The sequence below is a fragment of the Schistocerca nitens genome, chromosome 2 (genome assembly GCF_023898315.1).
Source record: "Schistocerca nitens isolate TAMUIC-IGC-003100 chromosome 2, iqSchNite1.1, whole genome shotgun sequence".
Lineage (NCBI taxonomy): Eukaryota > Metazoa > Arthropoda > Insecta > Orthoptera > Acrididae > Schistocerca > Schistocerca nitens.
Genome location: NC_064615.1, coordinates 752958381 through 752985008, shown reverse-complemented (window position 1 = coordinate 752985008; position 26628 = coordinate 752958381). Strand labels below are relative to the sequence as shown.

Sequence of the window (26628 nt, the reverse complement as noted above, 5' to 3'; positions counted from 1 at the left end):
TTTATGGGTATGTGTATTCATAAAGAACCTTGTCCAACAGTAAAAGTTGCACAAGCCTCTTTGGGGGTGGTGGTGTTACAGCACACCCTCTGAAGAGCCATTTAAGCCTCAGATATGCATATAAAATATTGTCAACCTTTCGAATATTACAATTTGATACTAACTGCTATATGAATTATGCAGCAGTTAAAAAGGAAGTTCTGGTTAGGAGCCAAACATAAAGCTCATGACTACATCAGACTCTGAAGCCACTAATTAGTCAAATTCTTTCATGACTACCAGTGTTCACTAGAATTTATTTTTGCAACACTGCTTTGTAGTAACCATGTAATACATAAAACTGATCCAAGTAATACAAATATGGCTTTAATCATAAACTTCTGAACAGTAACAGACATAAGCCTCTGGTGAATCCACCCAATATGAGACACTGAAGAACATGTGAATGGTACAACTAGGTGAACATAGAGAGGGTTAAGTCAGCTCTGCTTCACACATGTATATTATGCACCAGTAGCTGGCAGACAGCACAGCAGAGACTACGCCGCACGCACGTCACCCACAGGTGGCCTCCAGTGCCCCCCCCCCCCCTCTCCACCCCACTGATACGGTTGACGTCCGATTCCAAAATATATACACACATTGACACCACACTCAGTGCACTAACACTCACATACACTAGTAGCAGCATACAAAAGTTTGTAATTCAGGAGAAATTTCAGCCCTAGCAATAATTTTGAACTATGTAGATACTATTAGATAAAGCATATTTATTTTGAAACTCCAAGGTATGTTAGGAAAACAACAGAACTTATATTCTGTGTATAAATTAAAGAAATATAATTTGCATTGGTATTATTGCGTCTCATGTTTCTAGACGTTTATTCCACAATCTACCTATACATACTCATCAGGGAAAAATATACCTAAATTACACTGTCCACAGTTCATCTCTGTGCATTAATTTCCTACTGTAATTTTGTAAATTTGCATCTTAAACAATACTGTTGGTTGATAGTAAAAGTACAAATAGATTTGCAACAGCAATGTCATTATGCAGATCATAGCCAGTTTTCAGAGTCAAGATGCAGTCAGTTTGTAATGCCAACTGTCCATCACTACACACCACCTACCCAGTAATAAAAGAATTATTTGCAACTTCTGAACTTTCACTGATGCTTTCCACAATGTGGCAAGGCTGGTACAGTTTCTTACAGCAACATGTTACGGACAACAAGACATCAGCAGCAAAGCAGATATTAAGATCCAAAAGTTGAGTATTAAATTCTATTGTCGAGTTTACATCACCCAGGAACTTTATTGATACTTTCATTCTTATTGGTTACAGTCAAAATTTTTGATAAAAGCACTTCATGTTCTGTACAAGGTGAAGGAACCATTTTTATTACTCATTTTGTGTGAGACTAGTCATGAGATTGAGTGAACATCCCTCTATTATATCAGTATTTAGTAGTTTATAAATGATTTTATTTACTCACTTTCCCAGCAGTAATGTTACATATATATTCCTTAAAAGTTTTCATTTGTTCTTAAGTGACGTTTATGCATGTAATTTGTTCCTATTGCCTTTTATGAATAGGACATAAATTTAAAATTTCCTATTTCCTCTTGATGTTAGGTCTAATTCATTGCAAGCATTGGGATCTATAAACTAGTTATTCCATTCCCACAGCTAAAATCATTCACAACAATAAATAAGCTCTATATGTGAATGCAGACTTGCCTGGCATGTACAACTGAGGAAATCTTCTCAGACCACATGGCTGCAATGAAATTCTGCAACATTTCCATGAGTGACAATCTCATCATTTTCTGACGAAGTGTCAAGATGGAGCGAACATCCCATATATACACCAGAGCATATATATGGGATGTCTCTTTGCAGCCTTCCCCAAGGCACAGGGACCTATGATCTGTGGTGGGTAATGCGGGCCGCCTTTCGACTGTCGGTGCATTTGGTCTTGCGCAGACTCACTAAGTGTCAACTGCTGGGCACATTCTTGGATCATAGCTGCTAGTGCTGGATTCTATGCCTAACATAGGTGGTAGTTCTTGTCCCCATTGATGAGAGTGTCATGGTGTCTTATCTCAACTGATTCTTTGATGGTGTTCTCCCTAAAGCCACTAGCTATACACAACATTTCTAGTTCTCTCAAACTTGAATGGATGTCTCTCACTGAAGCTGTGCTCTGGCACTGCTGATTTATCTTTATGCCTCACACATTTGGATATAATGTGATCCATGCAGCATTGCAAGACACGCTAATGTTCTGGTGGTCACACTTGCAAAAGATGCTATGTATACCAGATATTTGCAGTTTTAGTTTGTCCTATATCAAGGCATGTGTATCTTGCATTTTTCATGGTGGTCAAAAGATGGCCTTGATGTTTCTTTCTGAGAGTTCTCACAATTTTGGCTGAGGGAGACCCAATATAGGGGATAAAAGTGAGTTTCTCTTCCATTTTCTCTACTTCACCTTTACAGATGGCTGTATCATTCATTTTTTCCAATACAATCTGATTTTTGTTTTGCTACACCCATTTTGGTGAAATACATCTCTAAGATGTTGCTGTCTTTGTCATAAATAGCATGTGCCCGGTGAGCCAGAGTTGTTTGAAATGTGTACCACTGTACCATACAATGAGAGCTTGTTGTGTGAAAGTACAGATCTGTATGGGTCTCCTTTCTATAGACAGCATGTTCTACTGTACCCTCTGATTTTCTTCTTATTAGAGTGTTCAAAACTGGAAGTCATCCATTCTATTCTAGCTCCATAGTGAACCATATTATTTGATGGGTGCTGTTCAGGTGGACCAGGAGCTCATTCAGAGTTTCTCTGTCATTTTTTCACACAACAGAGGTGTCATCCATGTAATGGAAGAAGTGTTTATGTTTGAGCTGTGTAATTTTTAGTGCCGTTTTCTCAAAGAGCTCCATACAGTAACTGGCAATTCTGAGGGAAAATGGTGAGCCTATCACTGCTCCATTGACTTGTCCATAGAACTCCCAATCATATCTGAAGTAGGCTAGTACATACACTGAAGAGCCAAAGAAACTGGTACATCTGCCTAATATCATGTAGGGCCCCCGCGAGCATGCAGAAGTGCCACCACACGACATGGCATGGACTCAACTAATATCTGCAGTAGTGCTGGAGGGAACTGACACAATGAAACATGCAGGTCTGTCCATCAATCTGTATGTGGGGGTGGAGATCTCTTCTGCACAGCATACTGCGAGGCATCCCAGACATGGTCAACAATATTCATATCTGGGAAGTTTGGTGGCCAGTGGAAGTGTTTAAACTCAGAAGTATGTTCCTGAAGCCATTCTGCAACAATTGTGGACGTGTGGGGTGTCACATTGTCCTGCTGGAATTACCCAGGAATTGCCCAAGTCTGTCAAAATGGACAATGGACATGAATGGAAGCAGGTGATCAGACAGGATGCTTACGTACATGTCACCTGTCAAGAGTCATATGTAGATATATCAGGGGTCCCATATCACTCCAACTGCACATGCCCCACACAATTACACAGACTCTACAGTTTGAACAGTTCCCTGTTGACATGTAGGTTCCATGGATTCATGAAGTTGTCTCCATACCCGTACATGTCCATCCATTTGATACAATATGAAATGAGACTCGTACGATCAGCCAATACGTTTCCAGTCAATGACAGTGTTGAAGGGCCCAGGCAACACATAAAGCTTTGTGTCATGCAGTCATCAAGGATACATGAGTGGGCCTTTGGCTCCAAAAGCCCATATCGGTGATTCATTGAATGGTCTGCATGCTGACACTTGCTGATGGCCCAGCATTGAAAACTGCAACAAGGGTTGCACTTCTGTCACATTGAATGGTTCTCTTCAGTCCTCTTTGGTCCTTTTCTTGCAGGGTTTTTTCCAGCCACAGCAATGTTGGAAATTTGATGTTTTACCGGATTCCAGATATTCATGGTATACTCATGAAAAGGCCATATGGAAAATCCCCACTTCGTCACTACCTTGGAGATGCTGTGTCCCATCACTCGTGTGCTGAGTATAACACCACATTCAAACTCACTTAAATCTTGATAACATGCCACTATAGCAGCAGTAACCAATCTAACAACTGTACCAGACACTTGTTGTCTTATGTAAGTGTTGCCGACCACAGTGCCATATTCTGCCTGTTTACATATCTCTGTGTTTGAATATGCATGCCTGTACCAGTTTCTATGGTGCTTCAGTGTATATTAGTACATATTCAAACAGAAGCACCATTTGTGGTTCAAAATGACAGGATCCAGCCTACAGGAAGCTTAAGAAGGTGACAATAATAACAATACCTTTGCTTTGCGAGTCAGCTCTAACAAAAGAAGATATGAAGCAGCTCTATCCAAAGGTTCCAGGACCTCCACACTTGTAGGGACTGCCTAAAATTCATAATGAAGGTATTACACTGTGTCCTATAGTGAACACCATTAATGCACTTACATATTGAGTGGCCAAGTATCTAGCCTTACTTCTGAAACCTGTCATGTGAGGAACTCTGCCAAATTTGTGGCATTACTGAAAGAGATGTGGCTGCAGAAGGGTTTTTTGCTGGTGAACTTTGACATAACATCTCTTTTCAACTGAGTACCACATCAACACATCTTGGTACTCTTAGCAGATCATTTTGAGTCCCAAACAGTGAATCAGTTTAAATATGTAGTCACCACAACCTACTTCAAATGTGATGGAGAGTTCTATGAACAGGTCAATGGAAAAACTGTGTGCTAGCCACTTGCACTCAGGATTACCAGTCTCTATATGGAGCACTTCAAGGAGATGGCACAAAAAACTGCACAGCTCAAGCCTAAACACTTTTCCTGTTACATGGATGTCACCTGTACTGTGTGGAACATTGTAGAGAGATCCTGAATAGTGTGTGTCAAAACATACAGTTCATTATGGAGCTACAAGAGAACGGAAGCCTTCAAGTTTTTGACATTCTAGTAAAATGAAAAGCAGATAGAACCCTAGGACATGCTGTTAATAGAAAGAAGACCGACACAGATCTGTATCTTTATGCAACAAGCTGTCATTATCTGGTGCAGTGGTATATAGTTCTAATGGCTCTAGTATGCAGGGCACTCGCAGTCTGAGACAAAGGCAGCTTCCCAGCTGAACTGCAACATCTTAGAAATGTATTTTGCCAAAACCAGAAAAGTGAAGGACATTTTAGATGTGCACTGAAAAAAATGAGTGACATTTCCATCTGCAAAGAAGAAGTGAAGAAAAAGGAAGTTAAACTCTCCTTTACTCCCTATATCGGGCCTTTGTCAGTCAAAATTGCAATAATTGGTGGAAAAATAACATCAAGGCTATCATCTTTTGACCACCAATAAGAACAAAAAAAATTATGCTTGGCTTGGTAAAGGACAAACTACAACCGCAAATACCTGATATAAATAGCATCTCTTGCAAGTGTGGTTACCGGTGCACCAGGCAAACACAGCACTGCATCTTGCAATGCTGCATGGAATACATTAGATGTGTATTTCTGGGATATAAAAATAAATCAGCAGTGCCAGAACACAGCCTGTGTCAGGGACATATGTTTGAATTTTAGAAAACAAAAATGTTGTGCCCAGCTAGTGGCTTTAGGGAGAGCATCGTCAAAGAATCAATCAAGATAATTCTTCATGACAAACTCATAAACAAGGATGAAGGCTGGCCATTAAGTTTTGTATGGAACCAATCATTATGAAGAAAAAAAGCTATATGTCAAGAGTGCACTCAGTAGTGGACACTTCATGAGTCTGGGCAAGACTGAACCTATCAAGAGTTGAAATGTGGTGTGCTGTTACCTCCAGTTGGCAGAACCTGCACCTGGGGGAAGGAGTGGGGAGAGACAGCTGCCTATCACGTGTTATGTGGAACACCAGCTCCATCTTGACACTTCACCAGAGGATGGTGAGAATGGTACTCATTGAAACATTGAGGAATTTTGACACAGCCAGCTGGATGGCAACCCAAGAAGATTTCATCAAATATAAGCTATAGTTTCCTATTTTATACGTGGATTAACTGGATAAAAAAAAAATGACAGTTCATAATGTTACTTGTTGTTACAACTGATACAGTAGCACCAGTATACCAGTATCTCACCAGTTCTATGAAACATTTATCAACTATGGCATTAATGATAAAATTCATGGTACCTGATCAATTATGCTGTAGAAGCCATCAGAAAATTCAAAATGCTCACAGGCTGCTGTCAGTTTGCCATCACGGGCTTCAAGAGATGACATTAATGTTGCATTTGAGTCTATATTGGATTTGCATGGTTGTCTTCTTGTTCCCTGTAATAAAAACAGGCACAGTGAGTATGCTTAATAGAAGCAAGTATTAGAAAATAATGTTAACGGAACTTGCACAGCTCTAACTAAAGTGACAGCATTAGAACAGGAATGAACTTTATTCAGGAGAAAATGAAACAAAATACTGTATATCTGCCACTTCAGAAAATGGAAGGACTTCACTTAAAATGCTTCTCTACATAAACCACACAAAATATAGGTGAGAAAGAAGGATGAAGAAAAACAATGAAGGAAGAGGTGCTAAATTATCCAACACCAAAGGTAAGTATAAGAAATTAATGAATAACTTATACTGTAAAGGAGGGTATGGGAGACAGCAGCTGGCTGCTGTGGCCGAGTGGTTCTAGGTACTTCAGTCCGGAACGGTGCTGCTGGTACGGTCTCAGGTTTGAATTCTGCCTTGGGCATGAATGTGTGTGATATCCTTAGGTTAGTTAGGTTTAAGTAGTTCTAAGTATAGGGGACTGATGACCTCAGATGTTAAGTCTCATAGTGCTTAGAGCCATTTGAACCTTTTTTTTTTTTTTTTTTTTTAGACAGCAGGAACACAAAAGAGTGATGGTTGTGGTGAAACTGCATTAGAAATATGAGAATGTGGGAATAGAAATCAGCAGAAGAGCCTGGTTGGAAGAAGACTTTGGAAACAAGGGTATGCTAAGTCGTCCCACCCCTGCGGTACTAATTAGTAACACAAAGGGAGAAGGATTTAACATCTGAATGTTTCACATAATAAAAGCAATGTCACTTAAGTGTATGCAGTGACATCCTATACATAACTCCTTTATGCCACTTTATTAATTGCTATGAAAGTCTAGTGTTGCCTTTCATATAATATCCTGTCATATATATATATATATATATATATATATATATATATATATATATATTTGTCCCTCTTTGACATCATAATCTGCATGGCACAAAATATCTTTCAGTTTTTCATTTTTCCCCCTTTATCACTCAGAAAAGAAACCTCATTTAAAAAGCCTGAGACCTATTACCAGGCTTCCTTTCCCTTTGAGAAGTGGCCTGTTTCAGTGTTACCTGAGAGAAATATTTAGCAAATAATGAACTAACAGATTATTGTATATCAAAACATATGCACATGGAAAATAAAGTTTAAGAAAGATTGTTCTGCACAAATTGGACTACAAAATGGTACTAAACAGAGACAAGCTCAAAGATTTCATACATTTACCTGATCAGTAATATTGTAGTTATCACTGGGTATACCTGGTTTGTCATAGAATACTATGTCTTCATTCTTAGAAAAGTATGAAGGAGTAGTCTGCCTCGTATTAGTCAAGTTATGCACACCACCAAGTGAACTATTCATTGGATCCTACAAAGCAAAACAACATAAAATAATTTAAAATTATTGTAGACCAACTGATTATATATTAATTTAATTGGTATATATGAACATATTGACTAATTACAATACTAAATAATGTAATAAAGTATAAAACAGTCAGACCTGAGTGAACTAGAGTTACATGTACATTTGATATCACTGAGCAATGCTGGGTGTAATTTCATATCTATTTGAATTTTTTGTGGTAGTTAAGTATTATGAGGGATATTTGAGGAAGCAAGAAAAAGTGACAACATGGGTATTAAATTCCTCATTATCTTCAAACCATTGTCTGCCAGCCATTGTTTCAAGTGCAAGAAGAGGTTTATTTATTCTATCACACATAGTATTCCGTAAATTCCTTCATGACAGAGAACCTCTGTGGATGTGGAAAGAGTCAAGCGATACATTAGCAGACAGAAGCAACCACTACTGGCTACTTCTGTGTAGTATACCAATGGCAGATTATGATGAGCACAAATTTAATCAAACTGATAAGTGTAGGTGTATTATAGGAGAAAAATGGCTAGTTTTTTTGCCGGGGGGGGGGGGGGGGGGAGTTTACATGACTCCTCCTTCTATACTTCTCATCTGCTGTTTTCACCTACCACTTCAAAGCATTTATTTTACTTTATGCAGGCCACTTTGAGGTTTGCATGTACTGGTAAAGTCAGGACCTATCTAACACAAATATTAGAGTTACACAGAATTTACATACATTCTTGTGGCCAAAAATTCTGTTAATTATATGAGTGGCTAATGGGGTATTCTTCTATTTTGTTTTTAAATATTTTGAATACTAAAGTGGGGTCTGGTAGTCTTGTTTGGGAATTAGTTTTACTTCCATTATTGTGGTTGTGAACTGCAGAGTCCATCATCAATTCACTCTTGTCGTTAATAAGCCTAGCTCCACGAGAACACAAGGTTGCATGAAATTATGCTATTGAGCCACTGGTAATTGTGGTAATTACTTTATAGAACTATGGTAGGAGAAAAGAGAGCTAGTTGTGTGTGTGTGTGTGTGTGTGTGTGTGTGTGTGTGTGTGTGTGTGTGTGTGTGTGTGTGTGTGTGGTGGGGGGAGGGGGGATGTGCAAGTCATTGTTGAAACTAAACAGTTTCAGCTTGTCCAAACTTTGAAAGCCAGAAACTAGTATTTGAATGTATTTTGAGGTAAGTTGTTATGTCAGTAGCATATAAATAAACTTAAATATGAAGTGAGGAATGGAGGAAGTTGTTCACTTCTTGGGTATCTGTGCTGCATATTTTCAGTGTGTGGATTATAAAAACAAGCAGCAGTTTCAATTCTGGTAACAGTGCTTCAAGCATTACTGCATCTTCCTTCCTTATTGCAACATCAACTCTTTTAGGATGAAATGTCAATTGTTCTTGAAACATTATCAGATAGCTGAAATAACTTCTTGGGTCTTCCACAACAACTCTTTCAGGAAATCTATTGAGCAGCCGATCTGGCATCTTTTCTTTATCCAATCTTTAACCTGAACACATCTCTTATTTCTTTTCTTATGTAGAAATTTCGTGCAGAGAAGATTTAAGTCAACCAGTATTTGTGCAGCTGCCAAAACTTTGATTTCAGACACGGCTCTGTTACTCAAAAAATGATGAAACTCTGTACACCTGTGTCGAAGTGTCTACAGTTCAGATTCATGAAACCAATTTCACAACCTAGTGTCATGATGTAAGCAAGCCTTTAACTACAAATACCTTCAGGGGGCATACATATTACCACATAAGTGTAAGGATCCCTCAGTCCCTGAAAGAGCTACTGCAAAACATTCAATTATCACTTTTACAATATTCTTCACATGTACTTTTGTAGAGTATGTACTATTTTCACTTTAACTGCACTTCCCCACAAGATTATGTGGAAGGACAGAACTGAGTCAAAGTGTGCAAAGTATGTTAGCAATCCTGCCTGTAGTTCCAGATAGTGAGAGAGATTTCTAAGGACAAAGGAGGCAGAACTGAGCTTTTGGTTAACTTATTCACATGTTGATGCCACTTCAGTTAACCCTCAAGTGGATGCACCATTTTCTATAACATGAGTGGGAGTGTGGCACACTTTGTAAAAATGTAAAGAACAGCTGTCTTTATGTTGGCAAGATAAACATATATCACAGTTTAGCCTTATTTTAACCAAACAATGACAAAAGAAACGTACATTATGTGAGCTAAATCACTATTTAATTAAACAATAATAAAATAAACTTTCATTATATCACTTTGTTGCCATGTACAAGTGTTACCCCACAGTAATGTCCCACTTAATGCATTAAACAGTGCAGTTGCATCAGATCCTACCCAACTGCTTACTCAAATGCTAATTATCTCTTAGACAACTGTGTCACTGGGGGATTATGGTGCTAGCTCAGAATCGGGGTCATTTTCTTGCACAGATCGCAAATTTTTTCTCACCTAGCTAGCTGTTTATTTTATATTACTGCTGCTCACTTGGACGTATGACATCACAACTTAGCACTATGTTAGCTGAAGCAATAATGAAGGAATATGTATGTGCTTGCAATTGTAAAAAACAATGGAATGGTACAAGACAATGTTATTTGTGGTTGGTGCACTTCATATGTAGGCACACCTGCTCAAGGGTTAATAGTTGCCGGATCTGAGCTCATGACTAAAGGGTCACAGGTTAAGACATTTCCATCAAGAATGCTGACCTTATCCTTGGTTAGTCAGGGGGCATTATCATTACCGATGTTTCACACAATTTGTCATATCTGAGCTATTTCTGATACATCCGTATAAATAGTGGTGCATCCAACATGAGTCAAATTCATCAGTCCACTTTTTGCACAATTTTAGGGGTCTGCATACTATGCCTCCCACTTTGCTCTTCATTGTGAACATTTTTACAGCTACTTTTAAAGTTTTGATTCCACTGTCTAGCCTTTCCTTCACTCACTACTGTAGACCCAGAAACCAAGTACAAACAGACTTCACAAAGATACATTTTAATATGGCATACCAAGTGACTCTTCGCCCCATGAACCATGGACCTTGCCGTTGGTAGGGAGGCTTGCGTGCCTCAACGATACGGATAGCCGTACCGTAGGTGCAACCGCAACAGAGGGGTATCTGTTGAGAGGCCAGACATACGTGTGGCTCCTGAAGAGGGGCAGCATCCTTTTCAGTAGTTTCAGGGGCAACAGTCTGGATGATTGACTGATCTGGCCTTGTAACACTAACCAAAACGGCCTTGCTGTTGTGGTACTGCTAAAGGCTGAAAGCAAGGGGAAACTACAGCCAACATTTTTCCCGAGGACATGCAGCTTTACTGTATGATTAAATGATAATGGCATCCTCTTGGGTAAAATATTCCAGAGTTAAAATAGTCCCCCATTCGGATCTCTGGGCGGGGACTACTCAAGAGGACGTCGTTATCAGGAGAAGAAAAATGGCGTTCTATGGATCGGAGCTTGGAATGTCAGATCCCTTAATCAGGCAGATAGATTAAAAAATTTACAAAGGGAAATGGATAGGTTAAAGTTACGTATGTGGGAATTAGTGATGTTCGGTGGCAGGAGAAACAAGGCTTTTGGTCAGGTGAATACGGGGTTATAAATACAAAATCAAATAGGGGTGATGCTGGAGTAGCTTTAATAATGAATAGGAATATAGGAGTGCGGGTAAGCTACTACAAACAACACAGTGAACACATTATTGTGGCCAAGATAGACATGAAGCCTAGGCCTACTACAGTAGTACAAGTTTATATGCCAACTAGCACTGCAGATGATGAAGAAATTGATGAAATATATGATGAGATAAAAGAAATTATTCAGGTGGTGAAGGGAGATGAAAATTTAATAATCACAGGTGACTGGAATTTGACAGTAGAAAAAGGAGAGAAGGAAACATAGTAGGTGAATATGGATTGGGGCTAAGAAATGAAAGAGGAAGCCGCCTGGTAGAATTTTGTGCAGAGTATAACTTAATCATAGCTAACACTTGGTTCAAGAATCATGAAAGAAGGTTGTATACATGGAAGAACCCTGGAGATACTAGAAGGTTTCAGATAGATTATATAATGGTAAGACAGAGATTTAGGTACCAGGTTTTAAATTGTAAGACATTTCCAGGGGCAGGTGTGGACTCTGACCACAATATATTGGTTATGAACTGTAGATTAAAACTGAAGAAACTGCAAAAAGGTGTGAATTTAAGGAGATGGGACCTGGATAAACTGAAAGAACCAGAGGTTGTACAGAGTTTCAGGGAGAGCATAAGGGAACAATTGACAAGAATGGGGGAAAGAAATCCAGTAGAAGAAGAAGAATGGGTAGCTTTGAGGGATGAAATAGTGAAGGCAGCAGAGGATCAAGTAGGTAAAAAGATGGGGGCTAGTAGAAATCCATGTGTAACAGTAGAGATACTGAATTTAATTGATGAATGGAGAAAATACAAAAATGCAGTAAATGAAGCAGGCAAAAAAGAATACAAATGTCTCAAAAATGAGATCGAGAGGAAGTGCAAAATGGCTAAGCAGGGATGGCTAGAGGACAAATGTGAGGATGTAGAGGCTTATCTCACGAGGGGTAAGACAGATACTGCCTACAGGAAAATTAAACAGGCCTTTGGAGAAAAGAGAACCACTTGCATGAATATCAAGAGCTCAGATGGAAACCCAGTTCTAAGCAAAGAAGGGAAAGCAGAAAGGTGGAAGGAGTATATAGAGGGTCTATACAGGGGCGATGTTCTTGAGGACAATATTATGGAAATGGAAGAGGATGTAGAAGAAGATGAAATGGGAGATACGATACTGCGTGAAGAGTTCAACAGAGCACTGAAATACCTGAGTCAAAACAAGGCTCCGGGAGTAGACAACATTCCATTAGGACTACTGATAGCCTTGGGAGAGCCAGTCCTGACAAAACTCTACCATCTGGTGAGCAAGATGTATGAGACAGGCGAAATTTCCTCAGACTTCAAGAAGAATATAATAATTCCAATCCCAAAGAAAGCAGGTGTTGACAGATGTTAAAATTACCAAACTATCAGTTTAATAAGTCACGGATGCAAAATACTAACCGAATTCTTTACAGACAAATGGAAAAACTGGTAGAAGCCGACCTCGGGGAAGATCAGTCTGGATTTCGTAGAAATATTGGAACACGTGAGGCAATACTGACCCTAAGGCTTATCTTAGAAGAAAGATTTAGGAAAGGCAAACCTACATTTCTAGCATTTGTAGACTTAGAGAAAGCTTTTGACAATGTTGACTGGCATACTCTCTTTCAAATTCTAAAGGTGGCAGGGGTAACATACAGGGAGCGAAAGGCTATTTACAATTTGTACAGAAACCAGATGGCAGTTATAAGAGTCGAGGGACATGAATGGGTAGCAGTGGATGGGAAGGGAGTGAGACAGGGTTGTAGCCTCTCCCCGATGCTATTCAATCTGTATATTGAGCAAGCAGTAAAGGAAACAAAAGAAAAGTTCAGAGTAGGTATTAAAATCCATGGAGACGAAATAAAAACTTTTGAGGTTCGCCGATGATGTTGTAATTCTGTCAGAGACAGCAAGGGACTTGGAGGAGCAGTTGAATGGAATGGACAGTGTCTTGAAAGGAGGGTATAAGATGAACATTAACAAAAGCAAAACGAGGATAGTGGAATGTAGTCAAATTAAGTCGGGTGATGCTGAGGGAATTAGATCAGGATATGAGAAACTTAAAGTAGTAAAGGAGTTTTGCTATTTGGGGAGCAAAATAACTGATGATGGTCAAAGTAGAGAGGATATAAAATGTAGACTGGCAATGGCAAGGAAAGCATTTCTGAAGAAGAGAAATTTGTTAACATAGAGTATTGATTTCAGTGTCTGGAAGTCATTTCTGAAACTATTTGTATGCAGTGTAGCCATGTATGGAAGTGAAATGTGGATGATAAATAGTTTGTACAAGAAGAGAATAGAAGCTTTCGAAATGTGGTGCTACAGAAGAATGCTGAAGATTAGATCACATAACTAATGAGGAGGTGTTGAATAGGATTGGGGAGAAGAGAGGTTTGTGGCAAAACTTGACTAGAAGAAGGGATCGGTTGGTAGGACATGTTCTGAGGCATCAAGGGATCACCAATTTAGTACTGGAGGGCAGGGTGGAGGGTAAAAAATGTAGAGGGAGACCAAGAGATGAATACACTAAGCAGATTCAGAAGGATGTAGGCTGCAGTAGGTACTGGGAGATGAAGAAGCTTGCACAGGATAGTGTAGCATGGACAGCTGCATCAAACCACTCAGGACTGAAGACCAAAACAACAACAACAACAACCAAGTAACATTTCTCAAATGTTTACTACATTTCAAAGCAATGCAGATAAATGACACTACTTTCAACATGGTCACCTAGTGTCTGTAAACTTTGACTGGAACATTCTACCATTCATTCAGTTACTCATCAACAGAAATCTGTTCATTGGTCACAAAACAATTTGAGAATCATTGTGGGAACACACTCATAACTGGCAAATGTCTCTCCCTCCTACTGTTCTTTCAGCTTTCTGAAAAGTTGGAAATTGCATGGTAGAAGATCTGGTCTTCCTAATCAGTATCACCCACACCTGTGCAGCCTTGGTCAATTGGCTGCACGCAACATTGCATTTGGTCCATATACCACCAAAATATTATGGAGAATCTAAGTGCAATTTAGATGTTTTGCCAAGTATCATACTGTTCCACATCTTTCAGCTTCAGAGTATGTTTCCAGTTGCTGTGTAATTTCAATTGCACAGTGTAATGCATCTGTTATCTGTACTGCAACAGACCTGTGTCCACAGGAAACTCAGAATATTTACTCTCTTTTGACAATATGCCACTATTGTTATGCAAAGGTCTGAGCATGAGACAGCATATGTAGCTTACTATCAAATCTACATGGCTACTCTGCAAATCACACTAAAGTGCCTGGTAGAAGGTTCATTGAACCACCTTCACACTAATTCTCTATTATTCCACTCTCAAACAGAGCGAGGAGAAAACAAACACTTATATATTTCTGTGTGAGCTCTGATTTCCCTTACTTTATTATGATAATTGCTTCTCTCTATGTAGGTCAGCATCAACAAAATATTTTCACATTCAGAAGGGAAATTTGGTGGCTAAAATTTTGTAAGAAAATCCCACCACAATGAAAAATGTCTTTGTTTTAATGATTTTCACCCCAAATCTAAAGTCACTATGAACAATTCTTGGTGAAGATGACCAGCTGTAGATCCTTTGGCTCACAATAAATGAATTCCATTCAATCAGGTGCTAGAAGGTTTCTTGGGGAATGGCAACCCATTCTTGAAGGAATACTGCACTGAGGAGAGGTATCGATGTCGGTCGGTGAGGCCTGGCATGTAGCCGATGTTCCAAAACATCCAAAGGTGTTCTATAGGATTAAGGTTAGGACTCTGTGCAGGCCAGTCCATTACAGGGATGTTATTGTCATGTAACCACTCCGCCACACACTGTGCATTGTGAACAGGCACTCGATCTTGTTGAAAGATGCAGTCGCCATCCCAAAATTGCTCTTCAACAGTGGGAAGCAAGACGGTGCTTAAGGCATCAGTGTAGGCCTGTGCTGTGATAGCACAACAAGGGGTGCAAGCCCCCTCCACGAAGAACATGACCACACCATAACACCACCACCCCCGAATTTTACTGTTGGCACTACACACGCTGGGAGATGACATTCACAGGGCATTCACCATACCCACACCCTACCATCAGATTGCCACATTGTGTACCGTGATTCATCACTCTACACAATGTTTTTCCACTGATCCATCATCCTATGTTTACGCACCTTACACCAAGCGAGGCATCGTTTGGCATTTACTGGCATGATGTGTGGCTTATGAGCAGCCGCTCAACCATGAAATCCAAGTTTTCTCACCTCCCGCCTTACTGTCATAGTACTTGCAGTGGATTCTGATGCAGTTTGGAATTCCTGTGGGATGGTCTGGATAGATGTCTGCCTATTACACATTACGGCCCTCTTCAACTGTCGGCAGTCTCTGTCAGGCAACAGATGAGGTCAGACTGCACACTTTTGTGCTACATGTGTTCCTACACATTTCCACTTCACTATCACATCAGAAAGAGTGGACCTAGGGATGTTTTGGAGCATGGAAATCTCGCATACAGATGTATGACTCAAGTGACACCCAATCACCTAACCACATTCGAAGTCCATGTGTGCCGCGGAGTACCCCATTCTGCTCCCTCATGATTTCTAATGACTACTAAGGTCACTGATATGGAGTACCTGGCAGCAGATGGCAGCACAATGCACCTAATATGGAAGACGTATGGTTTTAGAAGTGTCCGGATACTTTTGATCACATAGTGTATGAAAACCACAACATCTGAGGATTGAGGTATCTTCTTAATCTTCTGTGCTGTATCTGCATCTGTCTTATATCACCATCACAATACTAAGAGACTCTTATGATATTGCAGATAACTGCAAAACCAGTACAAGGTTATCAAGAAATTTCTTATTTCAAAACACTTTCTGATCATTTAAAACCATACTGAAATATAAATATTAATATTAATTTACATGCTCGAGAAAGTGAAAATGGACAAATGGTCAAAGAATATATGTGGTCAGAACTGGTTTATGGTCCAAGCAACACAAGCTGCTGCTTGAGGCACCAAGCTGAGAGGGTGTGCGAGAGGCACCACAAGTATACGATTTATACAGAGGATGAGTCACAACTGGTAGCTGCTGCTGGTGCCCATGAGGTGCAATATCTGTATACAGTACATATCACAATCCGCAATGAAGTCTGCTGCTTGTGATCTAGTGGCTAGCATTGCTGCCTCTGGATATATTCCATGTGGCTAGGGCCTCCAGTCGGGTAGACCGTTCCCCTGGTGCAAGTCTTTCGAGTTGACACCACTTCAGTGACTTGCGTGTCGATGGGGATGAAATGATGATGATAAGGACAACACAACATCCAGTTCCTGAGCGGAGAAAATCTCCAACCCAGCTGGGAATTGAACCTGGGCCATTAGGTATGACATTCCATCATGCTGACCACTCAGCTACCAGGGGCGGACGCTGCCTCTGGATGATGGGGTCCTGGGTTCAATTCCCGGCCAGGGTTGGGGATTTTCTCTGCCTGAGGACTGGATGTTTGTGTTGTCCTCATCATTTCATCATCATTTAGGTTAGTGGCGAGACTGGACTGTGAAAACATTGAGAATTCATACGGGCACTGATAGCCATGCAGTTGAACACCCCACTAATATCATCATCATCAGCAGTGAAAACTCTGTAAGCAGTAACTTAAGTGCATATAGCATAGTTTTATGTTCTGTTTATTCATTGTTTCTAATTTTCTCTGAAGTGGTGTATTGAATGGTTAATAATGTTTTTGTATTAAAAAAATAAAAATAAATAAAAAACCTTGTTAACAGACTATTTGAGTATGTGAACAACAATCTCCTTCAAGATAAACTGAGGTTTTGTGGAATTTTTTGCGTACCCAGCCGATAGAAAATGTTTTATGTAACCAAATGGTTTCAGGAAGTTGTACTTAATAATTCAACTAAAGTAAGCAGGAAAGTTAGACAGAAATCACTTAAAGGCTTCCACAAGGCTCAATCTTACGTCAGCTATTGTTTCTCACTTGTGTAAATGACTGTGACCAATACACAACAAGAAGAAATTTTTCTTTTTAAGATGACACTAGTTTTGAAATCAATCCAAACAAACACACAGCAATAGCATACATGGTACGAGAGTGGTTTGAAAAGTTCTCAGAATGGAACAGAAAAAAAAGTGCTTACATCACTGAAACTTTTTTTGTTTTTCAACATAGTCTCCTTGTAGATTAATGCAGTTGGTTCAACAATGTTCCAGTGCCTTGATCCCATTTTGAAAATGAGTTTCTCCCAGGCCTGCTATATAGTTGTGAGCTCCAGCTATCAATTCTTCGTTTGAAGTGAATCTTCGACCACCAAGAAAAAGTTTCTGTTTTGAGAAGAGATGGAAGTCTGACAGAGCCATATTGGGTGAATAAGGCAGGTGTGGCAACAATTCATACCTTAGTTAGTGTAATTTTACCATGGCGATGGCAGATGTGTGCAGGTGCCCACTGTCTTGATGGAAGATGACTTTCTTCCTTGTTAAACCTGGTGTTTTTTCACATGTCTTTTGTTGCAATTTGTCCAGGAGGTTAGCATAGTATTCTCCAGTAATTGTTTGACCAGTGGGGAGATAAGCTACAAACAGAATCCCCTTTGCATCCCAGAACACTGATGCCATGACCTTTCCCACTGAAGGAATTGTCTTTGCTTTCTTTGGTGGTAGAGAATCAGCATGTTCTGTCTCTGGGGTATAGTAGTGCACCCAAGTTCCATCTGTGGTAACAAGCTGGCACAAAAAATCTTGTTCATTTCTCCTAAAATGGGCCAAACATTGTTCTGATATGTCCATTCTCATGTGTTTTTGATCCAGCATCAAGAGTTGCGGCACCCATCTTGCAGAAATTTTTTTCATTTTGAATTCTTCAGTTAAAATGTGATATACCCTTTCAGATGATGTCTGGCATGTGTGAGCGATTCACGAACTTTCAATAGGCGATCCTGCATGACCATTTTGTGCACTTTTGCAATGATTTCTGGATTAGTGACACATCTTGGCCGACCACTGCGCGGATCATCATCTAAGCTCTCCCGACCACATTTAAATTCATTTGTTCACTTGGAAACAGTTTAATATGTAATAGCAGCATCCCTCAGTTTATTCTGGAAATCGGCATGAATGCCCTTTGCTTTCATACCTTTCTTTACGAAGTACTTAATCACTGCTCGAATCTCGATTTTTTCCAACTTCGCAAACCACTATGTGGGAACAGCAACAGAGCCATGTCACCCCCACAGCTCTCTTCCAAGAGCACTGATGTGGTATGTGTTTACACACAACAATATCACGTGAACAACTCATTGTGCTAGTGCTGACCTTTCGTGGTGATTCCGAGAACTTTTCAAACCAGCCTCGTAAATAATGTTCTTAAGTATTATTGAGTGGTTTTCTGTGAATGGTCTTGCAATTTCAAAAGGATACAACATATTGAGTTCAGACTTTGACTTTATCCCAGCTAAGTGCTTGCTGTTTCTCTTGGCTGATTAACTGTGTTGTTAAGAACATTCCAAATGAATTTGGACTTAATGCTTTTTGTTACACACTTTGGCTTCCAGCCACTTAATCAATGCTTTTTGTTACACACTTTGGCTTTCAGCCACTTAATCATTATTGGTCTTCCTCATTGGGACTCAAAGTACCAAATGAACATTCATTTTTTCTAAGTCTACAAATGCCATACATGTAGGTATGCCTTCCTCGAACCTATCTTCTAAGATAAGTCATATGGTCAGTATTTCCTTGCATGATTCTACATTTCTCTGTAACCTGAATTGGACTTCCCTGAGGTTGGCTTCTACCAGTTTTTCCACTATTCTGTCAGTAATTTGTCACTACTTTGCAAACTGTGACTTATTAAGCTGATACTTTGATAATATTCACAACTGTCAGCACCTGCTTTCTTTGGAATTGGAATTATTAATTCTTATTGAAATGTAAGGATACTTTGCCTGTCTCATACATCTTGCACACCAGCTGGAATGGTTTTGTCATGACTTTCTCTTTCAAGGGTGTCAGTAGTCCTGAGGGAATCTTGTCTACACCAGGGGTCTTTTTTCAACTTACATGTTTCAGTGCTCTGTCAAATTCTTCTTGTGGTATGTTATCTTCCATCTCATCTTCATCTACTTCCTCTTCTCTTTCTGTAACATTTCCTTCAAGTGCCCTTCCCATGCATAGCCTCTCTACATATTCCTTCCACCTTCAGTTTTCTCTTCTTTGCTTACAACTGACTTTTCATCGGAGCTGTTAATATTCACACAGTTGGTTCTCTTTTCTCCAAAGGTATCTTCAATTTTCATATCAGTGGCATCTTTCTTTCTCCTAGCTGTACATGCTTCCATGGATTTGAACTTGTCCTCTAGCCATTCCTGCTGTGCCATTTACCATTTTCTGTCAATCTCATTTTTCAGATGTCTGTGTACCCTTTTGCATGGTTCATTTGCTCCATTTTTATATTTTCTCCTTGCATCACTTAAAGTTATTATCTTCTGTGATATCCAACTATTTCTACCAGGCCTTGTCTTTGACTTATTTGATTCTCTGCTGCCTACACTACTTCAGCTCTCAAAGCTATCTATTTGCCTTTTACTGTATTCCTTTCTCCTGTTTCAGTCTATCATTGCCTAATGCTCCCACTGAAAATCTCAACTTCTGGTTCATTCAACTTGTCCTGTTCTCATCTTATTAATTTCATACCTTTTAGCAATTTTGAGTCGACATCTATCCTTTGAAATGTCTTGCAGGTTGAAATCTGTTACTAAAATCTCTATCTTACGATTATATAATCAATCTGAAACCCTCCAGTGTCTCCAGGTCTCTTCCACACACACTATGTGATCAAAAGTATCCTAACACCCCCAAAAACATCTGTTTTTCATATCAGGTGCATTGTGCTGCCACCTATTGCCAGGTACTCCATACCAGCAAACTCAGTAGTCATTGGACATCATGAGAGAGCAGAATGGGGCAGTCCACAAAACTCACGGACTTCGAATGTGATCAGGCGATTCGGTATCACTTATGTCATATATCTGTACACAAGACGCCCTGCTCCTAAACATCCATAGGTCCACTGTTTCTGATGTGATAGTGAAGTGGAAATGTGAAGGGGCATGTACAGCACAAAAACGTACAGGCTGACCTTGTCTGTTGATTGACAGAGGCTGCCGACAGTTGAAGAGGGTCGAAATGTGTAATAGGCAGACATCTATCCAGACCATCACACAGGAATTCCAAACTGCATCGGAATCCACTGCAAGTACTATGACAGTTAGGATTTCAAGGTCAAGTGGCTACTCATAAGTCACACATCATGCTGGTAAATGCCAAACGATGCCTTGTTTGGTGTAAGGAGCGTGAACATTGGACGACTGAACAGTGGGAAACCGTTGTGTGAAGTGACTAATCATGGTACACAATGTGGCAATCCGATGACAGGGCGTGGGTATGGTAAATGTCTGGTGAACATCATCTGCCTGTGTGCGTAGTGCCAACAGTAAAATTTGGAGGTGGAGGTGTTATGGTGTGGTCGTGTTTTTCTTGGAGGGGGCTTGTACACCTTGTTGTTTGGCATACCATCATCACAGCACAGACATACAATGATGTTTTAATTGCCTTCTTGCTTCCCACAGTTGAGAAATTTGGGGATGCCTTTTGCATCTTTCAACATGATCGAGCACCTGTTCATAATGCACGGCCTGTGGTGAGGTGGTTACGCGGCAATAACATCCCTGTAATGGACTGGCCTGCACAGAGTCCTAACCTGAATTCTATAGAACACCTCTGGGATGATTTGGAATGTTAACTTCATGCCAGGCCTCACTTACTGACATCGTTAACTCTCCTCAGTGCAGCACTCCATCAAGAATGGGCTGCTATTCCCCAACAAACCTTCCAGCACCTGACTGAACATATGCCTGCAAGAGTGGAAGCTGACATCAAGGCTAAGGGTGGGCCAGCACCATACTGAATTCCAACATAACTGATGGAGGGTGCCACAAACTTGTCAGTAATTTTCTGCCAAGTGTCCGGATACTTTTGACCACATAGTGTATACAGCCTTCATTCATCGTTCTCAGACCAAGTGTTAGTGATGATTAAATTATGCTTTGTGCAAAATTTTACCAGGCAGCTTCCTCTTTCATTCATTTCCCCCAATCTGTATGTTCCTACTATTTTTCCTTCCTTTCCTTTTCCTACTACTGAATCCCCGTCCCTCGCCACAATTAAATTTTCCTCTCCCTTAACTTTCTGAATAATTTCTTTTATCTCATCATATGTTACTTCAATCTCTTCATCATCTGTGGAGCTAGATGGCATGTAAACGTGTAATACTGTGGTGATTGTTGGCTTTATGTACATCTTCGCTATGATAATGCGTTCACTATGCTGTTCTTTGCAGCATACCCAATTTCCTGTTTTATTATTTACTATCAGACCTACTCCTGCATTACTCCTATTTGACCATGTATTTATAATCCTGAATTCACCAGACCAGAAGTCCTGTTCATTCTGCCACCAAACTCTACTAATTCCCACTAAAACTAACTTTGACCCATTCCTCTCCCTTTTAAAATTTTCTGACCTACTTACTTGATCAATACATCATTCCATGTCCCACCTCATGGAATGCCAGTTTTGTTTTTCCTGAGCAGCCCCAACTGCTGATCTGAATGTGGGACTATTTTCCCACCAAAATATTTTACCCAGAGGATGCCAGCAAAATTTAACCAAACAGTGGAGCTACATGTCCTTGAAAAAGTAATGGCTATAGTTTGCCCTTGCTTTCATCTGTTCTCACTACCTGTGCAGCAAAGTCATTTTGGTTGATGTTATAAGACCAAATCAGTCAGTCATCCAAACTGTTTCCTTGCAACTACAGAAAGGGCTGGTACCCCTCTTCAGAATCCACATATTTTTCTGGTCTCTCCACAGATACTCCACTGTGGTTACACCTACAGTGCAGCTATCTGCATAGTTAAGGCACACAAGCCACTCCACCTTGGCGAGGTCCATGCTCCGTGGGGAGTTGCAGTTAATAATAAGAGTAAATTAAAGTGAACTGGGCAACTCTCAATCACAGTATTAAAAGTAAAAATAATTTCCATCGAGACTTTGCATTTTGATCTAGGACTGAGAATGGACCATTACATTGTGGTGCAAAAGTCCATTATAGGTTGCTGGTAGGTGTCAGGCAGGAAACTGAAAATCCATAGATATTTAAAGACAGAGTAAAAACTATCTTGTTAGATACTTCTGTAATTTATCCGAACATTGGAAGTCATGGATTTAAATTATGTTTAACTTTAGTATATATATTAGAAAACAGCTTTCCTTGTCAGTATACAGACAGCTAGTAGTTACCTGTATAAAAGTGCATTATATGCTTAATTTGAAATATTAAATAAGAACAGCAACTGAATAGTGTAAGAGGAGGAGCTGTGACTTATTTCTTGGTAACTGATTTTTTTTTTTTTTTTCGTTTACATGAAGTAAATTAGGATAAATTTCTATAATTCTCATTGTAATTAGATTAAGCTAATCATAATTCATTGTTAACCTATTTTACTTAACTATGTGCTTAGTTACAATCAGCATTACTGCTTGTCATACAGCAACTGGAGTATTCAGTTTGATGCAGGTAGTTAGGTAATTTGTAGAAGGAGAGGCCTATAACATCAGCTTCTTCCAATCATATGAAGTTGTATGTTTTGACAAAACATATCAAATTTGTGTTCTTTCAAACCAGAGATTTATCCAAACTGAAGTTTTTGCTTTGCTAGTAGCTCTTAAAACTGTGACATGTAATTAATTTCTTGAAGATCTTTGCACCAATATGCAGAACCCCCTGTGAATCTTTGACAATGAAACAAAGTCTATATGGAGTTATTTTTTGCTCATTCATTCATTCAGTCACATGTTATGTTTACTGAATTACATAGTGAACAAAGGCATTCAGGAATGCAGAGCAAGTCAGATGACTCTTGCCATGTGTAGGTTGGCATTATCTTGTTGCAGTGTAAGAATAGGATGGCTTGCCATGAAAGGCATCAAAACAAGATGTAGTGAATCGTCATCTACTGCTGTGCTATAAGGGCATCATGGATGTCAACCAAAGGGATCCTGCTATGGAAAGAAATGGCACCCCAGACCTTCACTCCTGATCGTTGGGCTGTATGGTGGGCAAAAGTCAGGTTGGTATCCCACCACTGTCCAGGGCATCTCCAGTTACATCTTCGGACTGGAATCTCCTTGACTGGAGTAAAATTGTTTTCTGTGATGAGTCCCCCTTTGAACTGAGAGTTATGACCACCAAGCATGGAGATGTCCTGGACAGTGGTGGGCTACCAACCTACTGTTGCCCGCCATATGACCAAACTACCAAGAGTGAGGTCTGGGACGCCATTCTTTTCATAGCAGGACCCCTTTGGTAGTCATCCATGGCACCATTACAACACAGTGGTCCTTCAACAGTATTCTGCACCCTTCATGCCAAGCCATCCTGGGCTTACATTTCAGCTTGTTAATGCCCACCTGCACATGGCAAGACATCTCTCCCCAACTGAGAACATTTGGAGCATTATGGGCAGGGTCCTCTAATTAGCATGGGATTTTGACAATTTGACATGCCAGTTGGACAGAATTTGGCATGATATACTTCAGAAGGGTGTCCAACAGCTCTATCAATTAGTGTCAAGCTGAATAACTGCTAATATGAGGGTCAAAGATGGACAAATGTGTTAGTGACCTGCTCAATTTGTGAAGCTCTTTCTCTTGAATAAATCATCAAATTTTTCTGAAATTGTAATCTTTTTTTTTGTCTGTACATGTACTTCACATCTTCTGGTTTCTGTCCCATTCAGCTAATTTCCTTGTGGTGCATCATAGATTTTGTCTTAGATTGTATTTACTTAACAGTTGGCCAAGTGAAGGGTCTGAATCAGAGGCTCAGACAGTCCTGTAACCATTTAGGCTGCAGATTCCTTGACTCATACCATAGAGTGGTGAGGTATCGGGTCCTGCTTCATAGGTCAGGGGTCCACTACACACAGGAAGCAACACACAGGCTGTGTGGAGTGGAGTGGGTGGTTTTTCAAGTTAGAGGGTCTCGAGGAAGAACAATAACGGTTTCAGTCTCAATGGGTGCAGGCCAAATACAGGACAAGGGTGGACATAGGAAGCTTGAGCATTATAGTGGTCAATTGTCATAGCTGTGTTGGGAAAGAACCAGAGCTCCAAGTGGTAATGGAAAGCACTGAAAAGCAAATTGCTATAGACACCAAAAGTAGGTAAAAACCGGAGCACTTGAAATTTTTACCAAGGACCTGACGGTGTTCAGAAAGGACAGATTAAATACAGTTGGTTCTGGCATGCCTTTTGCTTAAAAATTTGCCTATCTTGTAGCGAAATTGAAGTAATAGTTCCTGTGAGTTAGAGTGCGTAAAGTTATACTTAACAACCAGAATAAATAAATAATTAGTTCTTTTCTCTCCCAATTCACATGATAAAGATGCTGAACAGTTCAAAGAAGACTTGACTCTCATTTCAAATAGGTTCTCCTTGGTGCTGACTTCAATCTTTCTACATGTTGACAAAATTGCATGTTTAAAGTCAGTGATAGGTATAAAACTGAGACTGCAGTCGTATGTGTGTGTGTGTGTGTGTGTGTGTGCGTGTGTGTGTGTGTGCGTGAATGCACGCGCATATGTCTGTCTATTGTTGAGAAAGGCCTTAACGGATGAAATCTACAATTGTGAGAGTCTTTTTGTTGTGCCTATCTGTGACTCAGCATCTACGCTATATGGTGAGGAGCAACTTTCCTTCCAGTAGGATTTTGGAACATATCATACATTGTGTTCAAACATTATGACTTATTTCAAACATTATGCATTAACTCTGTTGACACACAGCCAGCATAGATTCAGAAAATATCATCCTTGTAAAAAAACAACTAACTCTTTTCTCTCAAGAAGTAATGAGTGCTATCAACAGGAGATCTCAAATTGATTCCACATTTCTAAATTACCAGAAGGCTTTTGACACTGTTTCTCACAGGCACATTGTAATCAAATTGTGTGCCTATGGATTACCATGTCAGTTGTGTAAACTGATTCATGATTTCCTATTGGAAGGATCATAATTTGGACCAATTAACAGAAAGTGATTGAGTGAAACAGAAGTGATATCTGTCATTCCACAAGGAAGTGTTACAAACCCTCTGCTCTTACTAATATGTATAAAAGATTTAGGAGACAATCTGAGCAGCCATCTTAGATTGTTTGCAGATGATGCTGTCATTTACCATCCTTTAAAGCCACCAGTAAAGTCATTGGAAGATCAGAACCAATTGTTAAATGATTTAGAAAAGATATGAGTTTTGTGCAAAAAGTGATAACTGGCACTAAATAATGAAAAGTGTGAGGTCATCCTCATGAGTACTAAAAGAAAATCATTAAATTTAGGGTACATAATAAATCACACAAATTTTAAGCCTGTTAATAAAAATACATAGGAATTACAATCATGACAACTAAAATTGGAATGATCACATAAATGTTGTGGTGAAGGGAAACCAAAGACTGTATTTTATTGGCACAAAACTTAGATGATGCAACAACTCTACTAAAATGACTTCCTACACTATGCTTGTCTACCCTCTACTAGAGTAGTGCTGTGTGGTATGGGATCCTTAGCAGACTGCACTGAAAGAAGACATCGAAAAAGTTCGAAAGGTGGCATCTAACTCTGCCACGCACTTAACTGTAAATTGTATAGTAGTCTTGTAAATACAGATATAAGAGGAAAAGCAGATCAGTGGAGCATCTATTAAGGTATTAAAGACTAACTTGGCACCAAAACACATAATTACATTTGTTCAGTTCACAAGCTACACATATTACTTATTTCCTCACTGATAGCTATACACTTCACTTTAATAATGAAGAATGTTTTATGAAGCCATGATGCTAGCAAGTTATGTGTAGTGTGTTCATCTCTGTGTTGTAACTGTCTATATATCCCTTTCTGCACGGTATAAGCTGAGAGGGTTATGTGTAGAAGCATATTAGGAGAGATAATGATAGGAATATTATAGATTTTTACATTTTGTAACCTTGTTTGTTCCATCATTGTTTCTTGCGAATTTTACAAGTAAGGTTTAAATTACTCTCTTCTGTATGAATTTAAATACGACACATTTTTAACAGAGGTTGGTTTGAATCATCCATCTT

The 26628-nt window shown here is 39.6% G+C and overlaps 1 protein-coding gene across 3 annotated transcripts in view; it reads right to left on the bottom strand.

The window, feature by feature from the left end:
- Window positions 1–26628, bottom strand: part of LOC126236979 (organic cation transporter protein-like) — a 306544-nt gene that overhangs the window by 102692 nt on the left and 177224 nt on the right. For all 3 annotated transcript variants that reach the window (XM_049946697.1, XM_049946698.1, XM_049946699.1), the window contains 2 exons: window positions 7572–7715; window positions 6215–6355 (listed from right to left, as the gene is read on the bottom strand). In XM_049946697.1, the coding sequence (XP_049802654.1) occupies window positions 6215–6355; window positions 7572–7715 (285 nt within the window). The remainder of the gene's footprint in view (window positions 1–6214; window positions 6356–7571; window positions 7716–26628) is intronic.